The sequence below is a fragment of the Macrobrachium rosenbergii genome, chromosome 3 (genome assembly GCF_040412425.1).
Source record: "Macrobrachium rosenbergii isolate ZJJX-2024 chromosome 3, ASM4041242v1, whole genome shotgun sequence".
Lineage (NCBI taxonomy): Eukaryota > Metazoa > Arthropoda > Malacostraca > Decapoda > Palaemonidae > Macrobrachium > Macrobrachium rosenbergii.
The window spans coordinates 13,409,182-13,421,197 of NC_089743.1; the positions used below are offsets into that span (position 1 = coordinate 13,409,182).

The following is a 12,016-nucleotide window of genomic DNA, read 5'->3' on the forward strand; positions in this document are numbered from 1 at the left end:
TTGGAACTAAATGTTCATGGATATAGCCATTAAGTGGTACAATATAAGGAAGAGGACACTGAAAATAACAAAAATAGGGACGTTAATTTCAATGTAACTGTTTGTAGACGGGAGAACAATGAAAAGTAATGTAAATGAAGAGATAACATAGAAAGACAGATGAAATATATGTGAAATGTGTAAGAAGGAGTTTTAAGAAAAAGAAATTCCTCTTCGTGAAAGAGAATGTTAAATGGATAACGAAACTAAACTTAAATGGCTAGATTCCTTCGGAACAATCGAGTTTTCTGTACAACGTATAATGGTGTATGAAACTCTCGATGTGCTGCAGTATGAAACTCTCAGCTACGACCGGGAAGCGCTCAGTTGCTCCCCAGATGTGGTCAAGGGAAGGTGCGTCCCAGACGCACGATCATGGATAACTTTAACCTTAAATGAAATATAAACTGAGGCTAGAGGGCTGCAATTTGGTATGTTTGATGACTGAAGTGTGGATGATCAACATAACTATTTGCAGCCCCCTAGCCTTAGCAGTTTTCAAAATCTGAGGGCGGACAGGAAAAGTGCAGACGGACAGACAAAGCCTTTTAATAGTTTTCTTTTACAGAAAACTAAAAGCAGTCTTGCTGCGAAGGGGTGGTGGTTATATGACATATGTGAATGTAACTGATGAAAGCGAGACTGACCTGAATTTAAGTTGCTCACGTAAGTCTGAGAACAGCTGGGAAAGCGACTGTTAAGGAAGCATGCAAGTCCCTAAAATAACAGTAGAAAATGAACGCAGCAGTAGTTGATGAGATTAATAATAAGATGCAACTTTAGGGTAATGAGACCATAGTCAAGTGGCCGACGAAATCCTGTAAATTGTAAGGAAAATTACGTCTTTAGACAGAACAATGGTGGTTCAACATCGGCAATGCATATATCGGGACGTGCTAGGAAAACTATTGCCAGTGAAAATGGACTTGAAAACACAGACCGAATGAAGTTTGGACTTTCGGAGATCGGGGATTAAAGATAGTCTTCAGTTTAGCCGGAAAAATAATGTATGACTAAAAGATGGATGTTGTAACATTTTTCCCCCTCTACAATTCATTTTTCGTTTTCTCTCCTTACATCTATTTTCCTTTATTCAGGGTTCTATTCCTTCCTATGAAGGTTGAGTTCCCTCTTTTTCTTCGTTTCCTATTTCTATTCTAAACCTCACTTGACGAGAGAAATAAGCCACCTTAGCAGCTAGTTAAAAAGATAAAAATTAGTTGAACTTCCAAATATAAAAAAAAAAAAATCATGTTACCAGTAAGTCAACCGATAAATACTTCTCGCAAAATATCAAGAGCTCAAAACAATCTAATCAACTGTAACATCTGGACTGGAATATTTAGTCAAACAATATATGTAAGTACAAGGTCAGTACTGGCCAATCCGTAGTTAAGTAAAATTTCACAGGATGGCCATTAATGATGATAACAGATTGTGTGTCTTACCCATTTCAGACTTACAGATGTGAGCCATCCTGTTACGACCACGAGAAAATTCAATCAGTTTTAACACCTGCCGCAAGAAAAGGTCCCTTCATTTTGTGAAAATTTAACATATTACCAGCGATGACAAGACATTAGTTTGTATTCACACCAGTTATGGAGAGGTTAACAATTTCGTAAAATTTAAGTAAGTTGTCAGGGACAATCGTCACACCTGAGCACGAGAGGACAGTCAACCAAAGCATCTGGCGTTGGGACAGGACTGAATAATAACATCTGGCACTTAATTTCTCGATATGTTTCACCTCAGCATCACAACTGGTTGTTAAACTTCCGGCAACTATAACTCCTAATTGTGAAAATTCAATCACAAGCAGCTGCAAGAGACAAATCAAACATAATAGCAGATGAGCAGCCATTCGCCTCTCGCATCTGGAAGTGAAACGTCGGGTGTCACGGTGTCTTCTTTCTTGTGGCCGGTTAAGCCCGTTACAAAGGCAGGACGAAATTTAATTTAGAAATTAAACAGAATACCGTGGAAAATTAATAAGAACTTCCTAAAGTATTCTAAGTGTTAATAAGGAGATTTAACCTCACAGAAGAAACCAATATAAGATAATTTATTTAGACAGGATATGCTGGCTGGAGATGAATTAAAATTAATATCTGTCTACCAAAAAAAAAAGAAAGAAAAGTGTCTCTTTACATCCTCAAATCCAGCAGCGTTCTCGATATGTCTTTAAGCCAACGTGTTTCATCTCCTGACACTGCATTTAAGGCATGACAGGGAATTTACATGCGCGCATTCGTGCAACAATTTCGGAACGTGAGAGTTCTCCTGACTTTTTAGGGTCGTGCACATATGTGCAAGTGCACATGGAGGGAGTTCCTGTTCCATGTGGAGTACTTCAACTTTTTCCCTTTCACATTAAAAGTGAACACTGATATCTTTATGACGTTCACTCCTCGATGCCCCAAGGTACTGATATCCCCCCGTCTCTCTCTCTCTCTCTCTCTCTCTCTCTCTCTCTCCTTTTTCTTTTAAGGTCATTTTAATTCACAATACTTTAACCAAGGGAATGTTAAGACTTGGTTGTGTGACGGTAAAGAATTCAAAATTATGTTCACTTTGGAGATTTGAAGTTAAGGACAAGAGTCATATAGAGAACAGAGAAGAACATTATATCATTACGATCAGTATTAAAATAGAATCACCAAGCAGAAAACAGGAGGGTGTCACAATACACACTTATTTAATTACTTATAGATACACTAGATTTACGCTATGAAACGCCCATACTGGTAGAGTAGAGGGCTTGCATTCTCAAGGTCTGTGGTTCGATGCCGACCTGCCCCACCAGTCGTAACCAGCCGTGAATGGATACCAGAGACCTGCTGGGAATCTGTAGGCTAAAGCCAAATCGGGGATTGTTAAATAATACATATATATATATATATATATATATATATATATATATATATATATATATATATATATATATATATATATTATATACATAAAGGTATGTATGTCTAAACACACTGAGAAAGATACAGATATATATACACGTGCATCCCATCATATACATAGCACTGCATGTCAACATAACTGTCACTAATTCAGAATCTGAGTAGTTTTTTTTTTTTTTTTTCACCGGGCTTGGCAACCCGCAAAAGGACCTTCCCAGTCTTCCAGTTCATTAACTCATTCAGGGCATAGAAGATTTAAGGGTTACAGTGACAAGGAAGATTTAAGGTACAGGGGAAAAGGGATTATAAGGTTAGATCAAAGACATGTGGCCGAGTTGGCGAAGCGAGGGAGGGGGAGAAGAAGAAGAAGAAGAAGAAGAAGAAGAAGAAGAAGAAGAAGAAGAAGAAGAAGAAGATACTGGAGAAAAAAACTCTAATACAACCCAGTCTCGATGAACTGCTTTTTCTGACCCTACTGTAAGTCTTCGTATAGAAAAAAATAAGTTAAGTATACCTTAGTTTAACCAGGCCATTGAGCTGATTAACAGCTCTCCTAGGGCTGGCTCGAAGGATTAGATTTATTTTACGTGGCTCAGAACCAATTGGTTACCTAGCAACGGGACCTACAGCTTATTGCGGAATCCGAAGAACATTATAGCGAGAAATGAATTTCTATCACCACAATTAGATTCCTCTTATTCTTCACTGGCCGGTCGGAGATTCGAACTCGTGGCCAGCAGAGTGCTAGCTGAGAACGGAACCCACCGACCCAATGAGGAACGGAGATCATAACAGTCATGAAAACGACGAAAAGAAAATATTAAAAATGTGATGATGACAACTGCTCTATTACCAGATTGCATAAATTAACCACAGGTCACTGACGTATCATGAGATTTATAAAGCTGACAATGACAATAATAATAATAATGTTAATGTCAGAAACATCATTATCATTGTCCGAGAGTTTGGTGGTTAGGCTGACATGTCACTGACAGTGGCAAGAGAAAACACGAATTAAAAAAAAACAACCCACATCCATTACTACTTCTGTATATGCATGACATTTATACTCAACATGAATATACTTACGTTTATTTACACATAATACTGTAAAATCTGTTTTATCACCCTATCCGACATACATTTACTGGAAAAAAGTTATTACATTTAAAATGTGCGGTGATAACTTGCAAGCGCATTAATAACAGACAGGTCAAATGAACCGGGATCAACACTAGTGGAACCATTGTCAATCCATATGCCGAAATGCTGTGATGATATTACAACAGATCGGTAATTAATACACACACACACACACACACACACACACACATATATATATATATATATATATATATAAAATAACACACACACACACATATATATATATATATATATATATATATATATATATATATATATATATGTGTGTGTGTGTGTGTGTGTGTGTGTGTGTGTGTGTGTATGTGTGCAATCTATGTATATATATAACCTCGAAAAACTGGAAAATGTGTAACACCATTATGAGGGTATGCAGATGAGCTGATTTCGATTTTATGTTCCGAATCTGAATTCGACTTGGATGTGTGTAACCGACGGGAAATCACAGCACTATATCTCATGATGGCTGAATGCATCAAGTCACTGTCACCAATCTTCCCAACGTTAGAGTCACAGATTCGTATCCTATTCAGGCTAGGTACACTTATCATATATAACTCCAACTGGATACATCCTACTCCCAAGGCAATGAGAATTCCATATTAATTATTTTTTATTAATATTTAATTGTGCAAAATGTCTTCAGTGAAGTTATTTATGTAAATAATCACTTACACACATAAAATTTATACGTATAACTATATATATAATATATAAAAAAATACACACAAATATTATGCATATATATTATTTATATATGTATATATTTATAGAGGTTATATTATGTGTGTGTATATATGTATATATATATATATATATATATATATATATATATATATATATATATATATATATATATATATATATAGAATCTACAGGAAAATGACAGGCAGATTCCCTTATACACTGAAGTCACGTGCATCTACTGTGATATATATATATATATATATATATATATATATATATATATATATATATATATATATATATATATATATATATATATATATATATATATATGTGTGTGTGTGTGTGTGTGTGTGTGTGTATATGATGCAGGGGAAGAGAGGGGAGGGAGAGAAAACCTCTCTGTCTTAGTGTCTTAAGAGGGTATCGTGGTAACATCTCATGTCTGGTAAAAGAGGTGTGGTTGACGGCTCAAGTAGGAGACCAGTCTTCGTCATTAGGATCGTTTACGTCATAAAGCTATTAACAAGCATACGTCTCGTCTTTATGGTCGTGGGAACAATTCAGAATCCTTCATTAATTCCAGTACAAGCTGATGTCCAATACAAAGTTTGGTGAACGGAAAAGTGGATTTGTGGGCCACTCTCGAAGCAACATATATATATATATATATATATATATATATATATATATATATATATATATATATATATATATATATGTATATATACATACATACATATATATACATATAAATATACTGTATATATATACACACACACACACACACACACATATATATATATATATATATATATATATATATATATATATATATGAGAAAGCCATGAAGAGCGTTTGATTTTATAAAACCCGGGCTATTAAATCATTTTAAATAATTCATCAGAAAGTTCAACAATTATGGGAAGATTTGGCCGTGAATATTTTGATTTTCCCAATAACCTCCACCCACTTGTTTAAAGAGAACAAAAAATCATTACTGATTCGAATTATGCAGCTTTGCGGAAAACACACAAAACGATTCGACGGCAATATACTGAGAGAGAGAGAGAGAGAGAGAGAGAGAGAGAGAGAGAGAGAGAGAGAGAGAGAGAGAGAGAGAGAGCTACCTGTAGGATCCCAACTGCCGTGGAGAAAGCCTGAAGAGAATTAAGAAGAAAGAGTAGAATCCCAACTGCCGTGAAGAAAGCCCGAAGAGTATTAAGAAGAAAGTAAAATCCCAACTGCCGTGGAGAAAGCCCGAAGAGAATTAAGAAGAAAGAGTAGATCCCCAACTGCCGTGGAGAAAGCACGAAGAGAATTAAGAAGAAAGAGTAGATCCCCAACTGCCGTGGAGAAAGCTCGAAGAGAATTAAGAAGAAAGAGTAGATCCCCAACTGCCGTGGAGAAAGCCCGAAGAGAATTAAGAAGAAAGAGTAGATCCCCAACTGCCGTGGAGAAAGCACGAAGAGAATTAAGAAGAAAGAGTAGATCCCCAACTGCCGTGGAGAAAGCACGAAGAGAATTAAGAAGAAAGAGTAGATCCCCAACTGCCGTGGAGAAAGCACGAAGGGAATTAAGAAGAAAGAGTAGATCCCCAACTGCCGTGGAAAAAGCCCGAAGAGAATTAAGAAGAAAGAGTAGATCCCCAACTGCCGTGGAGAAAGCACGAAGAGAATTAAGAAGAAAGAGTAGATCCCCAACTGCCGTAGAGAAAGCACAGAGAATTAAGAAGAAAGAGTAGATCCCCAACTGCCGTGGAGAAAGCCCGAAGAGAATTAAGAAGAAAGAGTAGATCCCCAACTGCCGTGGAGAAAGCCCGAAGAGAATTAAGAAGAAAGAGTAGATCCCCAACTGCCGTGGAGAAAGCCTGAAGAGAATGAAGAAGAAAGATTAGATCCCCAACAGCAATCTTAGAAAGAAAATATCAGACGAAAATCCAAATGACGAGAGAGAATCAGTGCCACCCGACAGCTGTTCCCGACAGATCACCCAAATGATGAACTTCGAACGAAACATTTTTAGCAGGAAATGACAACTCCGGCAGAGCGCAGTACATACATTCACGCTGCTCTCCAATGACGGTCGTAAGCAACGAAATGGCTGCAAAACAACATCGTTAAATAAATAGTGTAAAAGCAAGGGTCACCGACTGTAAACACCATGCAATCACCAGTAATAACAAGGATGAAACAGCAATTGCAACGAGCGACAGAGCACTGTACACACACCGCATGAAAAGCGACATCAAAAAGGTAAAAAAAAAAAAAAAAAGGGTGTGTTCCAGCCAGGATGAAAAATACCTGCGATTCTACGCTGCAAAACAATTTTGGCCAAAAATAATGATTTTTACTAAATAACAGCCTGGCATAGGAAAGGGGTCCCGTAAAATAATGATTTTTTGTTGAAAACAAACAAGAACTGGCAATACAGTTACAACAAAATCAGATACAGTATTTGATGGACCCGTTAAATATCAAGTTGCTGTGAGTGAGTTCATTTCTTTTCCTAATACTCGTATATCTATTAAGCCACCACAGCTCCTATACGCGGTTGAAATATCAAGTCAATTCGTAACCGACATTAGATACGGACAGTGAATAAAAATCGCGACCTTTTTCAAAAAGTGAAATAAAAAAATACACGCGCGCACATACACACATGTATGTATAATATATACAGTACATACGTATATATATACATATATATATATATATATATATATATATATATATATATATATATATATATATATATATATATATATATATATATATATTATTATTTTTGTATATGAACAACACTAGACATTTCTTACACAAGTTTACGATTGGAAATCTTAAAATAATTGCATGTATTGTAAGTGAAATAGGTAAATAAGGATCAGTAGGCCTATATAAGTACTCGCTTACTACAAATCTCTCTCTCTCTCTCTCTGCCCTCTCAAACTACATAATTAACAAAATACTCCGGAAAATTCAACGTAGAATCATTTGACTGAAGGCAGTGTTTATCTATGGGAATGTAACTTCAATCTACACTCACTACAGACTGGGACTGGGAGAAAGAGAGAGAAACGTTTCTCATAATTCTAAGATTTCATCTTTTATCAGATCTGTTAATCAACGTCTTTTACACATTATCATTTCATCTGCAAGCTTCGAATGCATGTCTTATCTTGGATACATCGTATAAAATTACTAGATATAACTCACTCTCTCTCTCTCTCTCTCTCTCTCTCTCTCTCTCTCAGTGTTTTCTTCTTAATGATGGTTCTTAATGATGCAAGTTTCTGTGGAAACATACACAGCTAACACTCTTAAGTATCAATAGTTAGATAATATCACTCCAAGCAAATTTCAGTGAAGAATCAATATACTGTGGAAGAAATACTGACCCCAAAATATACAGGTTGATGAAAATATTACATAAAAGCTACACCATATAGCTTTCATATTCCATTTGATAGCTTATACAAATTTTAATCTCATAGGACCAATTTAAATGAACATGGAAATCCTATTTTATAAAAGTTCAATTAGATGGGGAAATGAGTATATTTCAGCACGCAAAATGTGACCCTGTAATTCAAATGAATTGAAGTTTTCCAGACTGTCATTTCCTTTTTTTTTTTTTTTTTTTATTGGGGGGGGGGTGGTTTGCTAAATACAGCAGAATGCCAATGCCGCATTTATTTTACTCACGAGGCTTTGAATGTCACACGACGAAAATTCAGAGGATAAACAAGCAAAGTATTGGTTATCTAACGTAGGAGAATTTACGATAAACGTTAATCATAAAAGCAAAACCTAAATTTTAATTTTCAAAGGAGAATAGACACGCTAAACACTTATGTAATATTTTCAAACATGATCAGAAAAGAGGGGAAAAAATTTACGTTATTTTCCCGTTTTCTGGTTGTGTCAAACTTTCTGTAAGCAACAAAAGTATATGAACATTAGAACAGTTGGAGAGAGAGAGAGAGAGAGAGAGAGAGAGAGAGAGAGAGAGAGAGAGAGAGAGAGATTACGCAAAAATAGGTAGCAAACTTAGTATGTATTGTATATACTTCTGAGCACGTGACCAAGTGTGGCTTGCGTTTTGTGGATGTATGTAAATACCGGCGTGTACACGCTTCACTGAGTACAGCTGTAGGTGTTTTTTGCGTGTCCATTTGAGTGTGTGTGCGTGCGTGCCTCTATATATGAGTGTGTGTATAAGCCTGCGCGGATTTTATGCATCGACTCACTAAGTCTACGTGCATGTATTAATTTGCATATATTGTGTGAGTATGTATGAACGCGCCTGCGCGCCCCATGTAGCGGTACTCGAGCAAGAGGGTCCATGAAACACTCAAGTTTATTAGAGTCCCGAAGTTGGCCTCCCGGTGTGCCCACATGCCCGAGCGCCTCGCCCCATGACCGGGCTTTATAACTTGATACCCCTCCTCGCGGAATTAATTAAAACTCCACGGTAAAATATGTTCCATTTATAAGGCATTTTTACGATTCTGGGAGATATTATGATTAGTCTCGTAAGGCGATTCCCCGTGTCTAACTTTCGTTTCTCGAGCGGAGAGAGATTTTGGCGTAATGGATTCTCTCAAGCTGAGTTTTATGCTTTTCCGACTATTTTTTATTCGTTGATCCATTCTCTCACTCCCTTACTCGCCTTATCTATCTATCTATCTATCTATCTATCTATCTATCTATCTATCTATCTATCTGATTCAACCGCTAAGGACATATTTGTTTTTGGACTATCAACATTTATTCCTTCACATACTACCAGATGAGAGTTTAAATATATTAAAGAAACTGATGCTTAATATACTTTTGATTAATATTTAAACAATCTTTATTTCTAAAAATGACTCAAGACAAATCTGTCTATGAAAATATACAACTGATTCTTCAGTTGCACACCAACAGAAATATATATATACATATATATATATATATATATATATATATATATATGTATATATATATATATATATATATATACATGTATATATATACTGTATATACATATACATATATATATATAAATATATATATATATATATATATATATATATATATATATATATATATATATATATATATATATATATATATATATATATATATAAGTATTTATATGAATTTTATCAATCACCCTGACTCATATACAAGCATTAAAGCTCTACCTCCCGGAAATAATATATTTTCATATATGTTACCAGAAGGGAATCTTTTTTAGTTGATAATAAGTTCGTTGTCTCGCGAGACGACGAACTTATAATCAACTAAAAAATTCCCCTTCTGATAACATGTGTGAAAATATGTTATTTCGAGGCAAAGTTGGATATTAAAGAACATTTGTAGCTTAATGCTTGTATATATATATATATATATATATATATATAATATATATATATATATATATATATATATATATATATATATATATATATATATATATATATATATATATATATATATATATATATATAAATGTATGTATACAGGCGCATTGTGTGTGTGTACTGTATGATTATATTTTCAGATCTACACCTATTCTGAATACTTTGCAATAAATACAATAATAAAAAGAGTTCGGAAGATTTTGGATCCTAAATAGATATACAGCATATATCTTCAAGAAACAAGACAATAAATAACCGTTGGAGCCTAAATAGATGCATATATATTTTTAAGAAATAAGACCAATAAATAATCCTGTAGCCTAAAAAGATATATATGTATTTTCAAGAAACAAGAACAATAAATAATCACTGGAGCCTAAATATATGTATGTATGTATATATATATATATATATATATATATATATATATATATATATATATATATATATATATATATATATATATATATATATATATATATATATATATATATATATATATATACATATATATATTTATATATTTATATATATATATACACACATATATATATAATTTTTTTTCAAGAAACAAGACGAATAAATAAGTCATTGGAACCCTAAAAAGATATATATATTTTCAAGAAACAAGACCAATAAATAATCGTTGGAACCCTAAAAAGATATAAATATTTTCAAGAAACAAGACCAATAAATAATCGGTGGAACCCTAAAAAGATATAAATATTTTCAAGAAACAAGAGCAATAAATAATCGTTGGAACCCTAAAAAGATATAAATATTTTCAAGAAACAAGAACAATAAATAATCCTAAGTGAGAATTAATGACTTGTTAGTTTCGGCTTTAAAGTTTGCTAAAATTTACGGTAATATGGTATTTGAGAGAGAGAGAGAGAGAGAGAGAGAGAGAGAGAGAGAGAGAGAGAGAGAGAGAGAGAGAGAGAGAGAGAAACTTGTTTTGGTAAAAGGCAGGCGCTACTTTATTTTTAGTCAAAGAAGCTTTGTTTCATGTTATGTAATATTTTAAAAAGATGGGATCCTGGTAAAAGGTAGGCGCTGCTTAATTTTTAGTCAAAGAATCTTTGTTTCATGTTATATAATATTTTAAAAAGATGGGATCCTCCCTTCCTGAAACAGAAACTTACAGTAATTCAAATCAGTTAAGGGAGTACTTCTGGCTTTCATTGGTTATCAGCGAAGAAAAAAGGAAATAAATCTTAATTACATTATTCCAGCAAGTATGAAAGTTAAAAATGCCAACAGTGCATAGAATATGGTTTGTTTTACAAAGGGGTACAATTATCACGTCTTAAGTGTGTTTGCGTGTGTGTGTGTGAGGGGTAACCAACCTACAAGCAAATTCTCTCTCTCTCTCTCTCTCTCTCTCTCTCTCTCTCTCTCTCTCTCTCTCTCTCTCTCTCTACGGAGGAAATGTTTGATGTTTTGGCTACCCACCCAAACACTGGGGCCCTTCCGGCCATTCAGCGCTTAAGACAGTGAATAGGAATTGGAGTGGCTGGACAACAATAATTAGAGATCGAGTAAATAAATGTGATGAATGACAAGCATCTAAGGGGGTTACTGGGTGAAAACCCCACAGTTGCATTAAGAAGTAATAATTAGAGGGGTTGGATAGCAAGATTGAAGAGAGGAAGAGAGAGAGATAGGCTAAAAAGTAGGCTAGGGGCCGAAGGAACGCTGCAAACGTTTAGTAATGCCTTCATTGGACCGAGTGAAAGGAAAATATTAGTGCTTTTGACAAAATAAGGACTAATTGACATTGACTCCCGGAAGTTTTCCA

General features: G+C 34.7%; 1 protein-coding gene across 1 annotated transcript; it reads left to right on the forward strand.

Moving 5' to 3' along the window:
• Positions 1-301: 301 nt before the first annotated feature.
• LOC136850605 (serine/threonine-protein kinase PRP4 homolog) lies at positions 302-6,549 on the forward strand. The gene is made up of 3 exons (XM_067124289.1): positions 302-393; positions 1,497-1,506; positions 6,061-6,549. Exons 1-3 carry the CDS (start codon positions 302-304, stop codon positions 6,547-6,549), a joined length of 591 nt encoding a protein of 196 aa, XP_066980390.1.
• The last annotated feature ends 5,467 nt before the right edge of the window (positions 6,550-12,016 follow it).